Below are 25,530 nucleotides of genomic sequence, written 5' to 3' on the forward strand. Positions count from 1 at the left end.
AAATAAAGATGCATGAGAACTAACGGAGGCTTATCTCACAAAAAGAGGTGCCTGCAGGAGTGACACTTCAATAATGATGTGTAGTTATGACATTTCCTTTCTCAATCATGCTGCTGATTAATAATGTGTTCCATTGCCTTCCATCTATGCAATACTTCATATAGTGTGCTTGTGCAGATGTTATGCAATGTGGAATTGCTCTCTCTCACCATTCATCGCTTCGCCTCATCCAACACTGTGGACAAAGTAAGTATAAGCACTGTTTCAGCATTATTATTACTGAGGTCACTTTGTTTTGTCACTGGCTTAAAGGGACAGCACAAGAGTACGTACGTCATTTCACTTTAACAGATGGTACCGCAGTGAACAACGCTGTCCATCCATGCGGTTCATTCCTTGATGCAAAACTTCTTTTAAATAAATGGGCCTGAATCAGGCTTGCTGGTAAACACTTTTACTGCAGGAACACAATGACTTTCAACTTCAAAGCAACAACTAAGAACTACAAAGTTGCCCAGTTTCGAAAATGCGTCTATGTGCATGAGAGCCTGGCAACGGGGCCACAAGGCACACGATTTTTAACACGGAAAAAAGCAGCAGTTTGAATAAAATTAGCTGCATCTTCCAAGAGTTGTGCACTTACTAAAATACAGATGAGACAAAGCTGTGACATAAGAAAATGCGATTTCTATTACAACAGAAAGCAAAAGCAAGGTTAAAGACATTACAGAACAGGAATGAACTGCTTAAATAACAATGCAAGCATTGTGACAAAATGTAAAGGCAAAACAAACTGTAGTCAACAGTGCATCACATGCTCAAGTAACAGTGGGACAAGACGTCATTCAAAACAAATGAAACCGCACCTTTTAAGACACAGCCATTCAATGTAGCTACACTGTTCTTCAGTACTGCATGTGTTTTCTTAAATCTACACTGAGCCGGAAATTCAGTGCAAATGTAAGGGCTGCAGTTGAAAAACAGGAGAGCAATAGCTCATGTTCTTAAGCACAAAACAGCAAGGTACTGGTGCAATGATAATTGCCAGTCAAATAACATCATTAAAGTCTAAAATCATCAAGAGACAACACCCCACTGCACCACTGGCCTTTACTGTGATTTAGGCTGAGTTTCCAAGAAGAAAGAACTGCTACTGCCTTACAGCCTCCAGCCATTTGATTTAGGCATGCCATTTGATGCAAGACTAAAAAGGGCAGGTCGCAGTCTGATACTGTATAAAACAAAAGTTTCCACGATTATAAGAACACTGCCGTTATTAACATAAAAAGCCTGCCATACGCAGGCATTGAATGTTTAACACAGTTGTGTGTAGGTACATACTTCTTTCCTCATGCATTTAAATTATAAAACAAGATTAACATTTATCAATACCTAGAAATCCTTCAGCAATGATTTTACTGTAATGCACATGCGTTATTGGAGCGCTTTTGCCTATTCCAGCACACTTCTCTTCCCTCAACTACACAGGGTCAGAAAAAGTCTAATCACTGGCCTACACTTTCAATGCAAGAGCTGTGCGAACTTCAAGCACTAGAAAACTACTTTCTCTTGTGTGGGCACTTTCTGTCTCATCTTGACGACCTTGCAATGCAGCCTTCAGACAGGGCAAAAAAGGGCAAGTAGTCACTTGAACATTATATAAGCTCATGCTTTGCATCGATACTCTGAATATATTTCAAAACAGTGCACTGTACTCAAACACATGTATGTATAATATCGTTTACAATAACACACCCAAATTACTGGGAAATTCGTTTATGACAAACAACTGCTTTAAATTATCTGGCACAACATAGCAATGACGTTACTGAAACACATAAGCAGAGGTATGTACAACAGCATGCGCTTAAGAAATGTGGTACTACAGCACTGCACATAGTAAACGTGGCGGAGCTGGTCAAATAATAAATCGGAAGTAATTCGTATATAGGCTACATGCCTAAAAGCGAGTCATTCTTATAGAATGACTGGATATTATACAGCAGTAGTTATGTGCCCTGTGCATTTTCTAAGGAACTGCTGCAACTGTGCAACAACCGCCGCAGTCTTGGAGAAGAATCATTTGGAACAGTCTTCACATACATTGTTCAGTCTTCTATGAAACGCCCATAAGTGTTATTTTCCCTTATATTTTCAAAAGAAATTAATATTAGATTACTTCGTGTTGCAAATTCTCGAACCGAATATGAATCAAACACCTTGGAGTAATGAATTTATATTCTAAATTTTAAATATTCATGCGCTCCTAACAAAAACAAAATGTTTACTGCATAACAAAAGCACCTCCATACAGCAATGTAAGGCAGCAACAACATCAGGTAGGAGGCATGTGAACGCCTAGTTTTTTCAAAAGTTGTGCGTAACTATTTTAACGCACTGGAGACCCATTCAATCTCCATTGTAGGCATGACATTACACTGCTGTCAAAGAGATAAGTTTGCATGACAAGAGACAGCACCACAAAGAATGAGCTCTAAGTGCACAACGGAAAAAAAAAAAACAGCACAAAACATCATTAACACAACATTAAATCAGACTGCTGTTTTCATCTCATACCCTGCAAACACTCCCATAAAGCGCCTGAAAGCACATAAAGATAACCTGCCTGAACAGTACACAAGAGTTCATCCTGCTGCACAGTAGACTTAGCTGTTTATATCAGATCTACTTCACAGCACGTGGTGCAGAGCTAGCAAAGACCCCGGTAACTGCCAAGATGTGCTGGTGCCATCCGTGCAATCTGCGGCAACGTGAAAGGCCAATTTTCTAGAAATGCAAGAAGCAGGCCTTGACTACAAAGGAGCGGGCAAACAATGGCAATTCATCGTCCACTTCCTTATCTTGGCTTGGGTTTAAATACAAAGCTTCTCCTCCCTCCCCTCCCACAATTTCAAATAAGACAATACGCTCAGGCAAAACTGTCATTGAGGAGCTTCTCAGACTCTTTCTTGTGCACATGCTTGCTGCCTGTCGCTGTTGATGGTGAGACAGCGCGGCCCACATACCTGTAAAATGCACGCAAGTAGTCTATTAGGGTCTGAATGGAAACAATGAGAATTCTCTTAGCAACAGTCAACGTGGCAATGAAGAACTCTTTCCTTTCTCGATGCAAACTACTACGCAATGCAGAGTACACTGAAATTTTATGGAGGTTTTTTATCTTTTTCTTTACACATCTAAGCCTTACTATCAAGACAAAATTTTTGACCCACAACAACAACAAAAGGAAAAAAGCAGATGGAACAAAATGTGACATTACAACTCAGGTTTACTGAGACGTAACAGCAAATAACCATAAACTGCACCTCAATGTGCACCGCTTGGACAGAGGCTGCCACTGCACAAGAGGCATCCAATAGTTACTTCCAATGCTGATTGTTGCATTTCTACTGATGGTTTCAATGACAGCAGGGCATTGCGCTCTACTGTCTGCACTCACCCAGCTGAAAACCATATGTAGTGCAATATACGAGCCAATATAGCAGTGATGTGAACAAAATGTACTCGGGTGCGTTGGTGCCTTCACTTTTTCTGCCTCACTGCATCGGTCAGTATCAATGCAAGTATGCCATTGCATCTTGAAGCTCCGTTTCACCTCTGGTTGGGGCCAACTTTGACTGAATGCAGTGTGTGTGATGTTCTATGTTCAGCCACTAGAGTGGTGCCTGAAGCAGCAGTAAAGGATGGAGCATTTGCTCATGACGTGGCACACATAATCTCAGTCAAATACGGTTGGGTGTTCCTCAACATTTGTCAGAAGAGAAAAAAAATAAATAACAGCTGCTCTGAATGTTGGGCATAAGAGCAGTGTAAAAGCCGCAATTTTTGTCACTCGTGACTTCGTTCGCAATGCGACCACAACGCAAGGCGCCTGTGTCTTGACCTGAAATATGCTCTGCACTCCCTCTCTTATTCCATGCTGCCACCACTAAAACCACCCCGTGCACTTGATTTTTTCGCAGCCAAAATGGCCAGCAACAGATTGCTTGTGCATCGCGATGTAGCAAGTGAGTTTTATGTCAGCATGCAGAGAGCGGCTGAAACGCTGTTTATCTTCAACAGCTTCCGCCATGTTTGAGTTCTGTAACATTGCCAACGCAGTGTGAGTCGAAACAAAGCTACTGAGTGCCACATCCACTTTGGACAAATTTATAGTTGCTAGCAACGCAATCATAGCATTCACACAGTTCTTAAGGCACGAGGTGAAAACGAAACTGCTGCTTGTCGCAGCCACCTGCGGACGATGCCGTATTTGCTATCAATGCAATCATAGATAGCACCCATGCAGTTCACATGTGCCGAGTAAACACAAAAATGAAATAAGTTTGCCACAATTGCTGAAGCCCTCATCACCAACACCGCGACAGAGAATGGCTAACCGACCAATTCGGTGTCACAAGCAGTGGTAAATGCAAATAGGCATGAAGCGTTCTTTCCTGTCGTTATCATATGGGTTGCACTGATGAGGAGGGCAATGCGGACTGCGCCACCTTGTTTCGGTGGATCGCGAATGTCGTTTTTGCTCTATTGCACGGCCGCTTCGCGCTCGGTGCACTCCAAACGTCATCCGAATTACTAACCGGTTTGCGGCCAAATATGTTCCGAATTAACGAGAGTTTGATGCCAACAAAAAATGCATATGCTTTCGTGGATCAGAGAAGGAGTTCAAATTATCCGATTTTCCTAATTAATGAGGACCAAATTAACAAGCTCTTACTGTAAAATGAAGTTTAGAAGTAATGAAGTGAATTGCAGATTTTATAAACTTTCTGACATCGAGGTTTACTGTAGTAAACATTTGCTTGCCGTTCATTAGTACTCTCGATAATTCAACATTGTTCTTTCCAGTCCAGTGAAACGTAAGCTAAAGATATTTCACTGTAGCAGCCTGTGTCAAAATTAGCCCTCAAGCTGATTTTCAGACAAGCTGCGAGCCCTAGAAAAAATGTGGGGTTCTCACTGTTGTGGTGGAGAGCTAGCAGCTTGTAAGTGTGAGTGAAAGTGTGAAAGAAAAAAGTTGGGCCATTAAGACCAGCTAAGTTTCTAAAAGGGCCCTTCAAGGTTTTTGTTGAGTGGCATGTAAATATAAATCTGCTAGGTAGCCAGGCAATGGGGCTAAACTTAACATTGTCCCTCTAATTGCAGCGCTAAGCCTACAATTAAGCTAAAGAAAGGACTGCTTACACACTCTATCAATTTCTCAAAACTTTTATATTATTGCTAAGCTCTTGTTTAGAAATCGCAAGAAGCCTTCATTGTGTAATAAAAAACTGAACTAATTGCGCTGTGCTAAAATGATCCAGCGAAACTGTGATAGAGCACTGCACTGAGACGCCAGAACCATACGTGTGTGCTGGGCAGCTGCATATGTACATGAGGTAGCATGCATATCATATAATAGGAGGGTATTTAAGCATTTGCACTGATCTAAAATCCTTCACTATAACCTAAGTAGTTTCAGTGCTACATCTAACATCAAAATAATTAATGCTTCAATGAAGCAAGAAGTAACACTCGGTGACTGCTAAGACTGCTAAGCTTCCCAATGTGCACGGAATGTGCACAAGCTGAGGCCTAGTCATACTGCTATCTTGACTGCCAGCAGTTCACCCTCCCCCTCCTCCCCCTTCATTATTCAGACCAATGGCAGTGTGACGAGAAGGGTCACTTACTGGATGGGTTTCTGGTGGGCAACCACAGTCTGTAGCCGTGGCTGGACGAAGTACCAGAAGCCTTGATTCTTATGTTCCTCCTGAACCCAGGAGATCTCGGCGTTGGGATACCGGTCAATCTCCTGTTTCACCAGGTCGAACGGGAATGGGCAGAGCTGCACAGGAAAAACACCACATTGCGAGCCACACCTAAACCTTAGGTGTGCATTACAGCACTTGCATCATCTATCTTTCCGTGTCCTGCCCACTGCATCATTAGCATCCCATACTGATACTGGCTAGATGAGCGCACTTTTTTTGGCACAGAGATTCTGCTTAAAAATTAGAAATGCTTTATACAGGCTCACATCAATCACTGTGTAGGTACCTGAGAAACTACATATGAAACTCACTTGTCACCAATATGAACACTTCAGAAACTAGACCCACGAATTATGTAAAAAAGACTGTAACAAAATGCTGCATGTGTATTTTTTTTTAATGCACTCAATGTCTATGACAGTGTTAAATACAGTAGACTCTCAATAATTCGAACTGTGATAATACAGGGTGTGTCCAGATAAGATCGAACACGAGGTCCCGGTCACCATTCCCGATTGTTATGAAATTTACTGTAGGTCTAGGCGTTACACCCAGAACAATGGTTTTGCAGTTAGTTTCGCGGAAAAAAATTTTGTTCGCCTGAAAAAAAATATACAACTTTTGGCCGCAAAAAACGCCTTTCCGCTAATTTCGCGATTTCTGAATTTTGAGTGCACCTAGGAAAAAAACGGTGCACTTCTTGGTCACAATATTTATTCCTCTTGAAGAACGAGTGAAGTACAATCTTATGAGTCTATTATTTCTTTTGCTTGTTGAAGCGTTTTCGAAGAAAAAAATCACAAACTTGGCAAATCGCACAAAATACCGGTATTTCAGGAATTTATTGCTGCAAGCAAGTTAAAGTGAGGATAATAAAAATCTGTACATATTAACTTTGATACTTTCACTCTCTTTTAAAATAATTTGCGTGGTTTTATCGCGCTCCGTTTTGCTCGATAATTGGGCTGAAACGTAAGATATTTACCAAAAACGCCAAACTGAAAATTATTTTCTCAAAAAGGCCATTTTTAATTTTTTTTAAAAATCCCTCTGATTGAAGTCAAGGACGTCGTCTACTATTGTGCAGAAAAAAACGTTGCATTATTTTGGTTGCTAACAAGTTATAGTGCGTCAAATGTGACCATGCCAGCCTAGCGGCTGCGTCGTTCGTTATGGGCTGAAATTCAGATATAAGTTGCTAAAAATACTTGTACGTGACATAATCACAAATCAGCAGCTCCAAACCAACAAATGCGCAGCCCGGTGTCATGGCTAAGCAGGCTTTGTCTTGGGATCAGCCGCTTGACAAACCCACAGCAGCGGCCGCTCGATTCTGCGGGCACTCACATTACATGAGTACCGCTTCGACAGTGGATGAGCTCCGCTTGCGCGCCAAACTACGCTCAGAGAACAAACGAGAGAAGGAATGCATCACTGTGAAAGTTAAAGGCCGTTAAGTGCAACAAATGTCATAATATGCAACGAAAACTCTGCCGGCAATTTCCCAGTGAGGGCCTTCAATACAGCCCGGATGTATTTTTTTTCCCTGCTGTTATGCCCCAAGCTGCATAATATCGTGATAAACGCTCGACTTGCGTTGAATATTCTATCTGCGGACGCCCAACAATACAGTATTGTAAAAGCGGTTCTTTAATGACGTAAAGGACTTGGACACACTTTTTTTCACAGCCGGCTGACACAAGTGTTCTGGCACAAGATGAACAACTGCAGTTTGAGTTGCTCGACCATCGGAAGCACGTATGACAGCTTTCTTTAGATGTCAGTGGCTTTCTTTTGTGCCATATGTTGCTCATAGAATGAACCTAATTATATTTAGGCCATCCGAAGAGAGAAAGCAACACATGAGCGCACTGTTGGAGGCGCTCACTGGGAAATCGCCGGCAGAGTTTTCGTTGCATACTACGACATTTGTTGGCACTTAACAGCCTTTAACTTTCCCAGTCATGCATTCCTTCTCTCGTTTGTCCTCTGAGCGTAGTTTGGCGCTCAAGCGGAGCTCATCCGCATTCAAAGCGGCACTCATGTAATGTCAGCGCCCGCAGCATCGAGCGGCCCTGCTGCGGGATTGTCAAGCGGCTGATCCCAAGACAAAGCTTGCTTAGCCATGACACCGGGCTGCACATTTGTTGGTGTGGAGCTGCTGATTTGTGATTATGTCACGTACAAGTGTTTTTACAGGGGTGAGACGGCTGAAATCGATTTGGGAGCAGTTTTGGGAGCAGCAAAATTTCAATTTAGGAGCAGGAGAACCTTGTTTGGGAGCAGTTAGCGGCATTTATTGTCGTTTTTGGAGCTTGAAAAAAACAAATTTGTAGTAACTTGGAGGAACAAGCACATATTTTAATCGGCTTAGAATACACATTACATTCAAAGAGCCTTTGGAGAAAGCTTTTTTTAACAGATTATTGCCAGGTATGAACTACACTACCTTTTTACAAACCACGCAATTTATATAACCTTGGTAACAACATATGAAATAGATAAAAAAAAAGTTTTTCCAAGTAGGTTCACTTTACATTTGAAAATAAGAAAAGAAAAAACATCACACTTCTCAAATAATAAAAAAAGTCACAGTTTCACCGCAAGGGCGAAACAATGAATGCGATAGCAACAAATTGTAGTGTTACACGAAGTAAGGCTGGCAGCTAACTGTTTTGTATCCGATGTCGCGTAACTATAAAACGATGGTGTAAGAAAATACGGCCGCTCCAGGGAGCCATGTTCTCCGCATAGTCACTTTGCTTTGAGAGCGCAGCACGTACCCGCCCCGCTGTGATGGCTTTAGAGATAGCGCGCGCGCCAGTGATCGCGACCGCGCAAAGTTCAAAGTTGCTCCTCGCGCGACACTCCCCCCCCCCTCGCGTCTTCGTGTCTTTTAAGGCTTGTTAAAAACGGGCGGGGCGTTTCCTGTCTGCTTCGACGGCAAGCCTTCCGAGCGGGGTGATGTTATCGCATGCAGCCTCCGAGCGACGGCAATGGGACGGCTCGTTTGCTTCGGCCGCGTATGTCGCCTCTGCTCGCGTGCTTTTACCTGCTGTAGAACATACAATTCGCGGGGGGATCTTATCAATTTGGACTTCATACCGAAGGACATGACGGCGACGGCAAGAACGGCAAGAACCCCTCGAGACTGTCCATATAATTGCTATCGCAATAAAAACTGATTGCACAAGAATTGTATAGTCACATAGCAGTACGTCTTTGAACGGTCAATGAATGATTCCGACTAGCACGCGATTGCGGCGACGCCTTCGCGCGTAACATCAGGAAAGAACAAAAGCAGTATGGTCACCGACGAACGCGCCAGTATGACCACCGCCATAGGCGTGCGCACGAAGGGGGGGGGGGGGGGGGGGGGCAAAGTCGATACCGCCCATACTTTGACTTAATCGGAAGGAGGGGCGCTGCGATTAACATTTGCCCTCCCTGAAGGGCGAACCCTCGGGAAGCTTTCGAATAGCGTACGCAAAGCTTTGCGTTGGCTTTTCGCACAACTGCGCATGCGTCGTACGCTAACCGCTTGCGGGCTCCCGTTAAGTGACGGAAATAGTGGGCCGCAAACGCTAACGCTAACTTAACGTACGCTATTCGAAAACTGCCTAAAATAAAGCGCCTTCAGCTATCTGCTCGGCTGCGCGGGTGGCGTAGCGCCAAGTGTACCGCACGCTTTTAATAGGTGATAACAAAAGCGCGCTGCGCCACCGTTCGCTGCCACCTCGTGAGGGACCGCCTTCAAAAATGCGTCGCGAGCGCCGAGAAACCTTACCCCTCGGACACTACGTCGTTACCGCTCGGACACTACACATATTTACAACCGCTCAGAGGAGATTACCACAGCACTATGGAAGCCTCTATTACAAAGGCGCGTAGAAGGACACGCTTGGGCGCGTTAACGTGTTCTGCGAACGTATACCTGGCGCTGCTTCTAAAGTTACGTTTTCCCACGCTGAAAGTGACGCGGGCTTGAAAATTCTTGATTGTGGGGCCGTTTCGGCGCAGTTCGGCGCAATTTTTGCAATTTTTATGCTTTTGGAGCAGCTTGGCGCAGGAAAACGGAATCGTATCAAAAATGCGCAATATGCGCAGCTGTCTCACCCCTGGTTTTTAGCATCTTATATCCGAGTTTCAGCCCAGAACGAACGACGCGGCCGCTAGCCTGGCATGGTCACATTTGACACACTATGACTTGCTAGCAACCAAAATAATGCAACGTTTTTTTCTGCACAATGGTAGATGACGTCCTTGACTTCAATCAGAGGGATTTTAAAAAAAAATTAAAAATGGCCTTTTTGAGAAAATCATTTTCAAAGTTCGGCGTTTTTGGTAAATCACTTACGTTTCAGCCCAATTATCGAGTAAAACGGAGCGCGATAAAACCACGCAAATTATTTTAAAAGAGAGCGGAAGTATCAAAGTTAATATGTACCGATTTTTATTATCCTCACTTTAACTTGCTTGCAGCAATGAATTCCTGAAACAGAGGTATTTTGTGCGATTTGCCAAGTTTGTGATTTTTTTCTTCAAACGTGCTTCGACAAGCAAAGGAAATAATAGACTCATAAGATTGTATTTCACTTGTTCTTTAAGGGGAATAATTATTGTGACGAAGAAGTGCACCGTTTTTTCCCTAGGTGCACTCAAAATTCAGAAATCGCGAAATTGGCAGAAAAGTGTTTTTTGCGGCCAAAATTTATATGTAGATTTTTTTTCAGGCGAACAAAATTTTTTTTCGCAAAACTAACTGTGAGACCATTGTTCTGGGTGTAATGCCTAGACCTACAGCAAATTTCATCACAATCGGGAATGGTGACCGGGACCTCGTGTTCGATCTTATCTGGACATACCCTACAAACTTTCAGTTAATTCAAACAAATCTTAAATTTTTGGTTCGCCCACTCAATGTTTTCAATGTATTTCAAAGCCACTTAGTTCAAAATGCCCTACTGCACAAATTCGGTTGATTCAAAATTCTCCCTTATCCATGCCTAGAAATATTTGCTGCCTCTGTTGCTTCTAGCTAAACATTTGCTATGTCACTAACAGCTGCAAATAAAGCCGATTGCCTGCCTACAAAAGGGCTCAACTAGCCAAACCACGTGCACCAACAATCGCATGCTGACTGAGGAAGGAAAAAAAACAAAAAACGAAGCTGCCAGGCCTTGATCTATCACGCGCTGAACACTTCTTAAAGCCACTTTCGCCGCAGTACACTGTTGTCATGCAGGAGAGCATCCTAAAACTGGGAAGGGGCTACTAACTGCCACGAGACTGAGCACTTTTCGTCCTTTAATTACACAAGCATGCACGCGTTCTATAATAATGAGTATGAGTATTAACGCTGACATCTAAAAACTTTACTGGCAATCATGCAGAGCTGTCTATAATATTGTTGTGGCACTGAGAAACAATAAACACCACAACGCCAGTTGGAACGTTGCCCCGAGTGATATTTATAAGAACTTCTGATAATTCAAACAAAATCCTAAGAGCAAGCATGAATTATCGAGAGTCTACTGTGCAACATTGTGTCTTTGATGCATTTAATCACCATCGGAAAGTTACAATTAAAGGGGGACACTTCTCTTAAATTTTTCTCTTTTATTTCTTGATAAATTTTGGTGAAACTTGCAGAGTTTATGTAGATATGTGGGCTGATTTAAAATATGCAATTATTTTTCTAGCATAATGTGCAGTTTCTAAAATACAAAACATTTCACGTGCGTTCTGGGGAGCAAGGTTTTTCCTAAACTGAGCGAGTTACAATGTAAATCCACATATCACAGTAATCTGAAATCAGAACTGTATGCAGTACAACAAAAATGGATGTTCTAAACCCATTAAGTTATGGTATCATGTTGAACATTCGCGAGTGAGTCTATGTCAAGCTGGGATTTTGCTCATGAATGCTCGAAGTACCATAACTTTTGTTAAAATGGGTACTACAGTGATGTCAGCGCATTGGCGCACTGACATCACTGTAGCCCAAATACAACCAAATATGCTCGTCTGCAAGCGTAGCATAAAGCTGGGCAGTATTAAGAAATTTTTTTTGGCTGCTCTAATCCGAATAAACTTCATTTTCATGTCTTAACTTTTTCGGACTGTTAGATTTTTCGGACTATTTTGCGGTCCCCGCCAGGTCCGGAAAATCGGTCGACGACTGTACTCTGTCATGCAGAATGAACCACAAGAAAACCCCTCGACATAAGTGCATAAAAAAGTGGAACAAATATTCCTTAGCACTGACTTTAGCTTTCATGACAAAGTGTGGTTTATTCCAGGCGAGTGGCACTGCTGCAGTTTGCTTTTGCTTTCTCTGACACCTTGCTCAATGTGGTTCCTGCTATTTCGTGAACTGCCTTCCACTGTTGACATTAAAAAATATTCAACAGTGTCATCTGCTTACCGTTCCACCTGCAGCCCAAATAACAGCTGAAATTTTAAGCCACAGAGAAGAACGTCACCTCATGAGTAAAAATCTAGATTCTCTTTAATTATAAGTCTTTGTTCTCGTGTACACCACGGCAGTAACCTAAAGGCATAGCGTATGTAGGCCTCATATGGAGGAGGAACTTGAATTCTGGCACCCCCAAGAATGCACCAGTTTTTTAAAGCAAAATGATGTCCCTTATCCTGGTGCTTGCCTGCTTGAGCGGGTTTTCTCACCTTGAGAGGGTGCCCCATACAGACCGAGTTTTCTGGGCACCCCTTGTCTTTTCCTACACTCCCTGATCGTGAGACAGTGTAGGTGTTCATACAAACAGGAAATGGTCTTTTCTATTCCATCACAAAAGAATAAGCAACTTAAGTAACATGACTATGTAGTGGCACCTCCAACATGCAAGCTGTTGCAACAGCATACAAAGAAGGCAGGCAGGTTACCTGCTCGACACGTGTGATAGCCACTTCAGAGTCGAGGTTGCGTGCTCTGCGCTCTTTTGTGAGCTCGTAGTACACCTTTCCAGAGCACAAAAGGAGGCGGCGCACAGCTGATGCATTGTCCTTGGCTGGGCCACTATCTGGGATCAGCCGCAGAAACGACGTACCTGCAAGCAAGCCACAGAGGGCACTGCTCTTTTAGCAGGCAATAGCAATGTTCTCCAACAGTGCCCACATTGACAGTCACCACTAGGCAAACAAGACAAAACTGCAAATTTTGCATGCTGCAAGCTGGAACTATATATATTGCAACCATTTTCTTTCTTCCTGTATTAATAAGCATTGCATTGTGGTCATGTGAAGTGATGTTAATCATTGGGCCCTTCATAGGTCGGCAAAAATGTGGAGCTCACTCAGACTCACTCACAAAACATATCTTGCCCTTAGGGATCACTCTGACTCAGACTCATCAAACTTTTCCTCATCCGGACTCACTCGGACTCAGACTCACTATAATTTCTCTCAACCGGACTGACTCGGACTCACAGTTACCAAAGTATAATTCACTCAGACTCAGACTCATGAGTCTGTTAGCCTATTAGCTTTTTTTTGCCATAGTGTCAGCGCTCTTTAACACCAATATCTCGCATAAAGGGTGCTCTACATATTAGCACATTTTGATCTTGTACCTTCAGATACGAGTTATCAGAGTTTGCAATTCAATAAGGACCTTTTTATTGAAAGGTGGCTCACACGAGATATTTTTATCAATAACTTTCCGTGAAAAAGTATGTGGGGGGAGGTCAAGGCACCTCCTCCCCATCTCCCTCCGCAACTCACGCCTCTGATCAATAAATATTGAGCTGACGTATGAACGACAGTGTGTTGAACTATGTGTGAGTATACGCGAGTATAAACGTGAGCCAACATAAGGCGGATAGTAATACTGAAGTTGAGTAAATAAGACCATCAGTCGGCAAAAACGTTAGTTCACTCGGACTCACTCATGCAATATATTTTGGACTTAGGGCTCACTCGGACTGAGGCTCACTATGATTTTTCTCAGCCGAACTCACTTGGACTCACACTCACAAAACCTTTACTCACACGGACTCACTCAGACTCAGAGCCGCGTGTCGATGTGAGTCTGAGTGAGTCGACTGATGAGTGAGTTTGCCGACCTATGGAGCCCTTACACTAAAATTGTTTAGTGAAGGGGCCCAAGAACAATTTCACCCCCCCCCCCCACCTGCTGGGCTATTTGAACACTCACAGGCTCCTCAAGATGTTTCCAACTACAAAGGCAAGGTAAAAAAACCTATTATACTATGCACCTGGTAGTAGAGATACCAAGAGCTATGATACCTCAGTGAACATGTGCAACTACAATAAAAAGCACTGCGTGTTTACACATAACAAAGAGATGAGTTATTCACTTTGCTCTGCGTCATAAAAGGCTTACAGTCAGATCTTGTTAATATGTACCCTCTTTAAACCTACTACATAATGGTTGAAACGCAGTTGTGACGAATCCCCGACAGAGTCTCATAGAGCCTAATGCATTTGCTGACCGCCTAAGCTGTAGCAGTTCGTCCTGTGCATGCCGGCCGGTGTGTACCCTGCGTACCATAATAACTTTTTCGTGCCATAAAAGTTTACTGCGCCGCTGAACTTCCCAATGCCACAATGTGCAGTAAAATATCTTCAGTCTTTTAGAAAAGTGCAGGGATCGGTCGATCAATTATTCTGACTTCCACGTGATTGCGGCGATGCCTTTGCGGGTAAGCATCGGGAAAGAACGAAGGTGAGGTGGCAGCCACCGACGAATGCACCAATATGACTTACCATAGACAACCCTATCACAATAAATATCTTCAGCTATCTGCTCAGGCACACGTATGGCATAACACTGCTTTAAGCCTACGGCAAGCTTTTAAAAGGCGACAACTTAAGCACATTGGACCGCCGATAGCTGCCGCCTTGTTGCGAGGGACCGTGTTCAAGTGTGCACCACGGGTGCCGAAAAACCTTGCTGCATTGACACTATCACACCAAACGCACATGTCTGGTACAGCAAGCGTAGCGCTGTCGTAACCATGCTGTACGTTTTTATTAGGTGACAACCCAAAGGTGCCTCCGTCTGCTACCAGGACTGCTAGAGCATCGCCAAGACGCTGAGTGCACACCACTTGCAGGAGGCTTGTCGTCGTCGCATTAACCTAATAAACTACTGGCTGCATCTGTGCATGGTCTGTAGCGGAGTGCGTATGAAGAACACTCCAACGGCAAACACGTGTACGGTACAGCAAGCGGCCTAGCAGTGACAGCACGAGTTGAGTAGGCTACGCGCTGCACACAACTAGCCAGGGACAATTAGCTCCAAGCGGCTGTACCGCGTTTCAATGGAACTGTTTCAGTTTTCACTTAGTAGCAGATCGTGGTACAGATGCGTACACATGTATCGCAGATAATCGATACTGTCTGTTCTGTCGCTATGTCAGTCGATGCGTATCCCAAACCCTATAATAGTTTCGCAATGCTCCTTGGCATTGCCACCGTGCGCTATCGGACTGTCGTGCAAGAGAGCCAGAATCTTTTCTGCACTTTGGCAAAAAGAAAGAAAAGGCATTGTGGTGGGTACTTTAGGCAATATTTGCTGTGGCACTGTATTTCTTTGTTGGTGTCGATGGTGCACGTTGGGAGATGCAAATTCCTACTGGATGGTTAATGCATACTATCGTTTAGTGCATAGTTATGCCACATTTCTGGCAGGTACGTATTAATGAGGTTTCGCTGTACTAAGGTAATTCAGGAAAAGTGAGAATGTCAGGGCTCAGAATGAACTTCAGCAATGTGAGAACTGAGTGCACTATATTTATCCAGACATTTCAGAATTCATAAATGAAACAAACCATATGTAAGCTAACTTTTTTGTCATGTACAAGACATATAACAGATGACTGCAACTAGTCACACTTGCGTAATATACTGTGCAGTGATTCAAGCACCCACATACCTTCAGTCATTTCACTGAAGTGTGATTTGGCCTCTGGATGCCGGAGAAGTGACTTTGGTGTCAGAAGGATGAGCTGCGAAAGAGAGACAGAAAAAAAAAGAAAACAACAGCAGTCGCCTTCAGGGCAAGGTTAGAGACCCTGCAACACTTCTTGAACATGGTCAGAAAACGCTGCCGACAGGTAGTCGAGGCTCCCGAGTACACACGAGCGCAACATTATAGCACAGCATGCAGCCTGGAATTGACTATTCTCAAAGTCAGCCATAAACCGCTCCCTATTCTCTCGACAAATGATGCCATAAACCCAAAGTCCACGGTCACTGGCTGATTTGAGCATCGTGAGCTGCATAGTTACTGCGCGTGCCGCGGAATGCCGCCACGTGCCCATGCGTGTGCTCGTGACCACACTGAAAGTAAGCCGTGCGTTCAAAGAAAAAAAAAGAAAGTGCTCAAGATCATGACGCGTGCTGATGAACGAATGTAGGTTCTTTCCCCATTTTCATCCCCCCTCTGCGTAGCTTTCAGGGCGCTTGCTGGTATGAAAGGAGAGAGAAAGTGCTTAAAGCATGGAACTCCGCTCATACTTGACGGATTCTGAAAATTTTTGCGCAGTCGATTTGCGAGGCAATAAACTCCTTTAATGAAGGCATTCGATGATTGCTTGCAAAAGTGACGCAAGGCCCCTTAACTCTTTCAGATGCTGCCTACGAAGAACTGTCTGTAAATGCATCAAATCGATACAACGTTATTTCAACAAAAGTAATGTCATAATGCGTTAATTTATGCGTGTTACAGTAATTAATTCTAATTCAGTTGTAATTAAATATCTATTTATTGTAAAGTCATTCATGCTCCCTTTTGCATTAATAGAATGAAATATTACACCAGAAATACAGTGCAAATCCGTTTTCGGGTATGTCCATTTGTAGCAAAGAAAAATTATATTTTTGACGTGGCTCGCGGGAAGGGGCACGTCGAACAGTGTAGTGCCTTCAGAAAACTGATCATATACAACAGTACGCTGCAAAATGAAGTTCAATGAAGACAAAATTATGCAGGAGGTTCATTTTAGCCAAATCTCAATGCATCTTGCTCTCTCTTATTGCCTAGTCGTTACAAATGGCAAAAGCACGTAGTGTACACAATTGTGTACATAGCGTGTCAAAGGGTTAAGGTGAATGTTCAGATTCTTTGGTTACTTTGCCCTCTGTGTTTCCAGGCAGAAGCCACGTGCATCTATCGAGAGTGCAGTGAAACCAATCTACAGTGGACTCTCGTTAAAACGGAATCTGAAGGGACCAAGAAAATGTGTTCCGTTTAGCAGAAGTTCTGTTTACTGAAAGATGAACAGGGGTGCAGAATTCAATATGAAACCAATCTTATTAGATGCAGTTGTTCCATTTAAGCAGCAATTCCGTTTAACAGATTTCCATTTGCTGAGAGTCTATTGTATTTGGAAAAGGAAAAGAAGAAAAGGACAGCTGCAATGCCAATACTCACTGGTTTCCTGAAAGGCAAGGCAATCTGCCTCCGCAACACATGGAAGTAGTTGGCGGGCGTTGTGCAGTTGGCAACAATCATGTTGATTTCGTTGAGCTGACGCATGGCAAAGTCCTCATCGATCGTCTATCAGCATGACAATGCAGAGGCACAATTGAGACAATTCCTCCCAAAGCAATGCAACACTGTACTACATGTGCAAAATGTTGCAAGAATGCAGTTCTACTGTAAAGATGATTTAGTGTGCAACTTTCCCTGAATCAATCAGTAGACACAACGGAGTCAGCTGCAACTGTGACACTGGTATGCTTAAACATGAGTGTAACACACCTCTCAAAATCAGAATGATTGACCTCAGAAATTCGCCTCATTAATTTTTTTTCCCTAAAGATACGTACAACCGACCACAAAAGGTTACAGGACATGAGATTTACAAAAAAGCTGAATTCCCACTTAGCATTGAAACAGAAACATTCAACTGTAATATGCTACTGAGCTGTTTGATCTTGTGTAAGCCCCATTGACACACATTCTGGCTAAACATTTTTTGAAAGAAACAGGATCTATATATGGGGCTATGTCACCTATCCAGTTCACACCTAGCCACACATTATCAATCTTGCAGCAGAGGCTTCTCGGGCTGCTCATTGGTTGTATATGCAGCTGAAATTTTTCGCAGGAAACTGGCTTCACCATTATATTTTTCACAAAGTTTCCTTCCAGACATGACATAGCTTTCCCTGTCATGCCTCCTACCCACATTACCCTTTGTGGTATGCAGGGGTGCAACAGCCAAAATAGGATTTGGAGCAGTTTTTAGAGCAGGAAAATCCAAATTTGGAGCAGGCTACGGGAAAAAAAACTCCGTTTTGGAGCACAAAATTCCAAATTTGGAGCAGCTTTACAAACAAAACTTGCTTTTGGAACAGCAACAAAAAATATACTATATGCAAATCTTTCGATGTCACCACAATCATGTTTTCAGCGCATAACATGTTGAATAAGACCAATGAATTCTGCGGAAACCAATAAGGCCTTGTGCATGATGGATTTGCACCAAGGTTTTGCACCAAGGTCCCTTACACCTGGCCTACACCACCGGCTGATCACGTCATTGTTGCAGTCCACTCCATTCAGCAGCGATGCGCTGAATTTTGTATTCTGCCCTGTTAAGAAGACCTCTGAGGAAAAAGCTCATTTTAAAGAGAGGCACCATATATATATATATATATATATATATATATATATATATATATATATATATAGTTCAAGAGAAAAGCCTAAGTCCGATGTGTTATGCCATGCAACGTCTAAGACAAACCAGGAAAAATGTGCAATCGTCGTATGTGCGCCCTCCCCCCTTATCTTTCACACACACACACACATATATATATATATATGTGTGTGTGTGTGTGTGTGTGTGTGTGCGCGTGCGTGTGTGTGTGTGTGTGTGTAGAGAGAGAGAGAGAGAGAGCTATGCACAGCGAAAATCGGCATCCTTTCATTGTACGCAGTGCCCGTCGCCGAGTAGAGCCGAAACCTTGCTAGTTTCGTGCAGCGTGTCACCAATAAAGCCGACGCCGTCACTGCCGGGTCGGTCGCGTGCTCTGCCGTATGACAACTTTTCCAGAGGAATATTCCTACTCGCTCCGCTCATGACTGCGTGTAGGGATACGGCAAAGATTTCGTTGGGTAAACGCAGCAATGGTGAGCTGCTTTCGTTCCTGCAAGCGACACGCAATCTGTGTCTCCGCTCGGGAGGCAGCAGCCAGCGGCATGTTTGGGTCCGTCGCGTATAAAATGCGTGCAATATATTGAGAGTAGTACCAAAAGCGCTATGCCACACGCGCTACCGAGCAGATATAAAAGATCCTGATCGCGTTAAGGTTGCCGGCGACAACTCGCACTGGCGTGCTCGTTAGTACCTGCCGTCAAACCTTCGGGCCAGCAAAGCGGTGACCACACTAGCGTCGAAGTCAAAATGATCAGTAGACCAATTTTCACATTTCCCAAAAGGCGGAAAGTTTTTTCGGCACATTGTGGTGTCGGCCTCAGCGCGAGTTGAAGGGAGCAAGTACCTTGACGAACTCGTTCGGCTAAGGCGGTCAAGGTTTTCGTGTGTAGTACTTCTCTAAACAACACTTTACTCGTCAAGTACATTTAAAAAGACTTTGCTGTATATACAATCCGCGGATTCGTGCATATGAGCACTGCTAGTTGAACAAAAGCAGCGTTGAACCGGACTCCACCTAACGATAACTACTCCCCACTAAGATTTGCAGCACGTGTCAAATGGCCCGTTTGCCAGTTAACTTTCTTTACGCGGTGCTTCCGCATTAAATGGCCGCTGACCATTGCTCATGTTGAATGACCTTGTAGAGCAGCATTTGAACCAGCAGTAAAAACTTCATTTAGGCCCATCTGCCCACCAGCAAACCCGCCAGAACAGATTAACGTCATGTTTGAGTCAAGCACCACTGGATCGGATTGGATTAGATGAAGGAGCCTCTTCGAACATTAGGTCGCCAATGCGGGCTTCGTTCCGCACTAAAACCAGGCTAAAACTAGCACAACTGATAAAAATTTTGCGGTTACCTGGGGCATTTTGGCGCAGCGTGGCGCAGTTTCGACAAATATCGCGGTTTTGGCACAGCTCGGCGCAGAAAAACGAAATTGTATCAGAATGGCGCAATTGGCGCAGCTGTTGCATCCCTGGGTATGTGGATGGTGTTGCTTCCAGCCATGAGAGCATGAGCATAGCATACCCTACACATCTAGGATGGGTTTTGCCACTTGTGCACCACTTGAAATGTGCTCAGGTGCTAATGATTGATGTTTCATGGGAAAACCTGCGTAATCTTTTTTTGTCACCCAACCTCGCACGTGGGTCTGGTGCAACATCAGTGCACCAACCTGAATATCTGGGGTGAACCAGACTCTAGCAGCTCTATCATTGTGCTTACAGGCAGGTGACCGAGATTATGAAGCTAGAATAAAAGCTTCCCAAAGCCATACACACAGTGCAAAACATGTTTTCTTTTCAAAGCAGATACAAATTTAACTACTTCTTACTCATATATGGGCCACACAATAAAATCAGACTCAAATTTAAGAATGAAAGTGTGATCTCACAAAAGAATTACGTTGTATACAGTAGAATCTCGATGATACAAATCTCAAGGGGAAGCGAAAATGTTCGTATCACCAGAAATTTCATTATCACTAAAGCTGTGCGAATACCAAAATTCTGGGTGTGAAGCGAATTCGAATGATAAAGTTTGAGTGTGAATCAAACTGAATAATTTTCTAATATTTTTCGAATACTTCGAAGCATAGGCGTGCACGCGAAGGGGGCCCCTGATGTTGCATTCCAAAAACTGTTCGCTTACAGTCTTTACTTGCGGTAAGCCAAAGGCTGTGAGAAGCATGTCATCGCTTAATTTGTCTTTAACCCGGTGCGAAGCCCTTTGGACCCAACCAACCAGGGCTGCGATGATGCCTTGCCCCCATGCCCTCCTAATGGGGAGCACTGCACACGCCTGCACTTCGAAGCGAAATTACAGAAAAAAAGTTGCAGAGAATTCCTAAGCATATTCTAAATTACATTCTAAAAACATTATGGCGCAACCGGACACCACCATTATGGGCTCTTCAAGAAGAGCATTTATCCGCCTTCAAGTTTCCCGCTTCAGCTAGGCCCTCCATTGAGAAATACGCGTACAAAATCAAATGTTTAAAGTTCGCTTCGAGGCAGGCCTCCGATTGGCTGTGTTTGCCGTGTTGCTACAGCATGTCTTGGCCCGATGCTCGTTCCGGGAGAGCGTCGTCTGCTGCTTGCATGTCACGAGGTCACGGCTGTCAACAATCGCGCTATTTAGTGACACGTTCGCACTCGCTCTGTACTCACGGGTCGATGTATAATTACGCTTTAGTTTGGCAGCTGCAAGCGGAACCTCAATCGCCTCAATCATCAGATTACGATAGTGTGCCGCGCTCGTGGCGAACATCGCAGACGTGCGTCCATGACCGACTGACTCGTGGGACCCGAGGTTACAGGTTCTGCTTATTAGCACTTCGGAACTCGTGACGAAGACCATCGTGGGACAGCTCTTTGTACTCGCGATCGTGCATGACGCACTTCGAAACATCGGGCACCGCGGCCACGTACACTGTGACCGAGCATACTGCTCGGAGTCGTGGCTAGGCCCAACTCCGTGAGCACCGGTGTACGAGACGCATCTGAACTTTGCGGGCAATAACATTGTGCTAGCGGACATGCGAGAAGCCGCAATGTGCTTCGTCGCAAGCAACGAATTGCATCGCCCGCTGGTTCCTCGGATGGGCATTTTGCGCATCGGCAGCGGATCTCCCGACCAAGTTCGTCGCGCAGCGACTGCTCGGAGCACCGGTGGAAGCGGCTAGCAGTCTCGCACGTCAGCGCCCCAAAAGGCAACACCAAGCACGCTGCATGCCAATTTATCATCGTTATAATTGTTTTCAGTTGTTTTAAACTGTTATTTTTATTTTCCTGAAGTTGGAATACTTCAAATCGTAAAACAGTAGTACCGTTTTCAATTCGTGTGCACTGGCCACACACGTGCCTTCGGAACTACGTCATTGCTATTTATGATCGCGTCTGCTGTTGGTTTTATCCTCAGCGGTTGCAGAAAGCAGCATCGCTTTAAGTTGGTGAGTGTTGGATGCGCATGCATTCTCGGAGTTTCGTCTTCGCCATACATGCCCACGTCGATAGCGACCGCAGCTTCATCCACAGCGATTGTGGCAAACGATCACAGTTCTGACTATGTGTGCGCTGGCCACACGCGTACTTCCGAAGCTTCCGGAGCACGCTGCTCTCGGTCGTCGCTCAACGGTTTCGGTAACGAAGTTCAGGGGTGAGACAGCTGAAACTGAATTGGGAGCAGTTTTTGGAGCAGAAGAACCTTGATTTGGAGCAGCTAGCGGCATTTCATGTCATCCTAGGAGATGGAAAAAAGAAATTTTTAGCAACTTGGGGGACATATTTTAATTGGCTTAGAATACACATAACACTGAAAGAGCCTTTAGAGAAAGTTTTTTTAACAGATTATTGCCAGGTATGAACTACATTGCCATTTTACATACCACCTAGCCCGTGTAACAAACATGTGAAATAATTGAAACAAATGTTGTGGAAAGTAGTTTCACCTCAAACGTTTGAAAAAAAAAAAAAAAAACATCACACTTTTGAAAAAAAAATTACGGTTGCACAAGAGTTGTAGTTACATAGCAGTAGGCCCTTGCTTGATGATATGATTCTGATATGAGAGGAGATTATGGCAGCACCATGGGAGCCTTCATTAGAAAGGTGCTTAGAAGAAACACGCTTGGGCAAGTCTGTGTTCTGCGAACATCTTGTTTTCTTGGCATGCCTGGTGCTGCTTGGAAAATCATGCTGTCAACTCAGCCTTTTTTCCCCACTGAATCTGACGTGGGCATAAAAATTCTTGCTTTTTTTTTTGTCTTTTGGAGCACTACAGCACAATTTTTTCGATTTTTATGCTTTTGGATCAGCTTGGTGCAGAAAAACACAATCGTATCAAAAATGCGCAATATGCGCAGCTGTCTCACCCCTGAAAGTTCGTACATATCACATATCGTGACGCAGAAAAGCGTTCGGAACATCTGAATTTTGGCCCATTGGAAACACTGGAGTTCAGCTGGGGAATCTGTATCAGACCGAAATTCGTATCACTGAGATTCCGCTGCATTATGGATGCTTCACAGTACTCACAGGAAAGACATCAGATTCCTCACTGCAGAGCTGGAGGAAACGCTCAGGCCTGCCGCTTGAGTGCTCGGGACCCTGAGAAAATAGCAAATATATGAAATGGTTTACAGGGTACTGTGGTATGCAATGAGAAAAGGAAGCACCACATAAAGGACGAGAACACTCAATGTGCCCCATTTATGCACACCCCATAAGACTGCAATACACTAAGAATTATAGATAGTACAAACGCTTGAACCCATCCTATGTAACAGTATGTGAGAAAAACAAGATTGTATACAGCTAAATGACATCATTAATAGAAATATTGGATCACCTGTATTCATCCTCTGATCCTGAGGGCAAGTATCTGCATTATTTAATGGCGTTAAATTCTCATGACAGTGTTTGGCTCTGCCCTGGTTAATTCGTGCAATCTTTGAAGCGCGCAGAATGCAAAAACGTTGCAGCTGTCTGACGCAAAAAATTGGATGGTCCAAGTGAAACAAAGAGGTTGTGGGGATTGAGGCTTGCCCGTTGCCATTGCGCGGTTTTTTTTTTCACCTATTTCTGCCATCCTCATGTCCGATCATGACGCTCCTCTCCTCCGCCGTCCTACGGTGCTGGGCAAGCGGGGTGACGTTAACCCCCCTCACCCCGGCGCCGTATCTCGACAGTGGCGTCGTGTTTGAGTCTCGAGAGACATTTCGCGCGGCGGCAGGGTCAGACTCTCTCTGGACCTCGTAGGGTAAGCACGTGTTTTCTTTCCAGTCCGTCGGCTCCTTTGTTTGGGCTCGCTCGGACGGAGTTCGCTAACGGTGCCTTGCACCAGCGGCGAGCGCTTACCTTATGTTGTCTTTTCCGAACGCTAGGCCAAAGAGCGGTACAGTGCATTCGCGCGTGGTCATACTACGCCGAAACCGTACCTATCGAAGCCAACGCGAGCAGAGTTTGCCCTTGCTTGAGCAATCGGGCCCTGTGGTCACGGATCGTGAGAGTGCGCAGCATAGTCGCGAGGGACCGTTTCCCTCAGCGGCATGTCGCCGTGAGCCCTTTTGCCCGTGGAGACGTGCTAGCGGCACCCTTTGTGTTGTACTTTCGCCCGTGGCGTGGTTAAGCCTGTTTTGCTTCTCCCGCCGCCTTTGGGAGCGGGCGTTGTGCTGCGTTTGTGGTGTTGCCGCAGGGAATAAAGTGTTGCGGGTCTCGAGAGCAGTACTGTGTACTTGCTGCGCTGCGCTCAGCGCCTTTGCGCTCGAACGTATACGTGTGCAGCGGCGCACTAGTTCACGCGAGGCGACGGCAGACGCGGCCCTGTGGCTCGCTAAGTCCGAACCCCCACCAGTGGTCGTACTCCTGTGAGATACGTGCACACTACAAGGTGCAGTCCGCAGTGCCGCACTCATCAATGTGAACCGTGCGAGAACAACAAGAACGCTTTGTGCCTAAAATTGGCGTTTACCAATGTGCATTACACTTCGTTGGTTGCATGCATTTGGAACTGCAAGGCTGCCACCAAACATCACGTTGCTAGCAACCTAGGTTTCGTCCAGAGAAGTTGTAGCAAACAGTAGTTTCATTTTTACTCTGTGTACGTTGACCGCGCATAGTATACTTTCATAACTGAGTGGACACCTTCTCGGATTGCATCAGTAGCAGCCACGGTTTTGCATGCAGCAAAAGCGACAGACAGTAGTTTTGTTTTGGCTCGGTTTGAGTTGGCAGTGCACTTTCAGAACTACGTGGCCGCCCTCCACAATTACGTTGCTGGAGACTTAGCTAGGGTTCATCCGCAGTGGTTGCAGCAAACACTTTAATTTTGACTCTTTGGCACTGTGTGCACACTATTTATGACAGTATCTATAGTAACCGTGGTTTTGTCCACTCAGTAGCTTTGTTTTGATAGTGTTGACTTCGTGCAATGCCTGTGCATTGTCACAAATGTGGTGGAAGTTGTTGAGAATGAAGAGCAATTCTACCGCGGCCTGCATTCCAGCATCAAGCTTGCTGGCTATCGTGTAATAGATAGACAACCCGTTGCTGGCTAGCTCAGAGACTACAAAATTATCAAGATGCGATCTGATGACGACAGGCCAGAGTCATGCACAGTGGCCGCCTTGTGCAGCATGTTGCAAAATAATGAGAACAGGTTCGACCCTGCTTGCAAGCAAAATATGAGCAGGGCTGCTGGTTAATTCAGTTAATAAAACAGGGTGAGTACAGATTATTTGAATAATATTTAAGGAGGGGCAAAACAAACTTCATAAGTATTTTAAGAATCCTCAAATGTCCTGTTTCCTAGATGCAATTTCTCTATCTAAAGCCGCTGCCTCAGCCTCCTTTTCTTTGGCTGTCCTTCAGAAGCTGTTTGCATTAGCTTATAAGTTTCATCATTTTTCACTTTGGCATCTTCACAAAATTTGTCAGCAGGCTCTCTCAGACAGTTCAATGTTTCATTCTTCTAGCATATCATGTAGAGCTGTGCGAATAGCAATATTTTGGGTGCGAAGCGAATTCGAATATTGGAAGTGTGAGTGCGAATCGAATATTTTTCCAATATTTTTCGAATATTTCTCGAATATTTTTCTAATACT

General features: G+C 44.3%; 1 protein-coding gene across 2 annotated transcripts in view; it reads right to left on the reverse strand.

The window, feature by feature from the left end:
- Positions 1–432: 432 nt before the first annotated feature.
- Positions 433–25,530, reverse strand: part of LOC119390243 (2-oxoglutarate dehydrogenase complex component E1) — a 126,417-nt gene continuing 101,319 nt past the window's right edge. For both annotated transcript variants that reach the window (XM_037657826.2, XM_037657819.2), the window contains exons 17-22: positions 22,964–23,035; positions 17,191–17,316; positions 15,691–15,763; positions 12,678–12,841; positions 5,694–5,848; positions 433–3,026 (exon numbers count right to left, since the gene is read on the reverse strand). In XM_037657826.2, coding sequence (XP_037513754.1) covers positions 2,930–3,026; positions 5,694–5,848; positions 12,678–12,841; positions 15,691–15,763; positions 17,191–17,316; positions 22,964–23,035 — 687 coding nt within the window. In that variant the 3' untranslated portion in view covers positions 433–2,929. The remainder of the gene's footprint in view (positions 3,027–5,693; positions 5,849–12,677; positions 12,842–15,690; positions 15,764–17,190; positions 17,317–22,963; positions 23,036–25,530) is intronic.

This window comes from Rhipicephalus sanguineus, chromosome 1, assembly GCF_013339695.2.
Source record: "Rhipicephalus sanguineus isolate Rsan-2018 chromosome 1, BIME_Rsan_1.4, whole genome shotgun sequence".
In the NCBI taxonomy this organism is placed as follows: domain Eukaryota; kingdom Metazoa; phylum Arthropoda; class Arachnida; order Ixodida; family Ixodidae; genus Rhipicephalus; species Rhipicephalus sanguineus.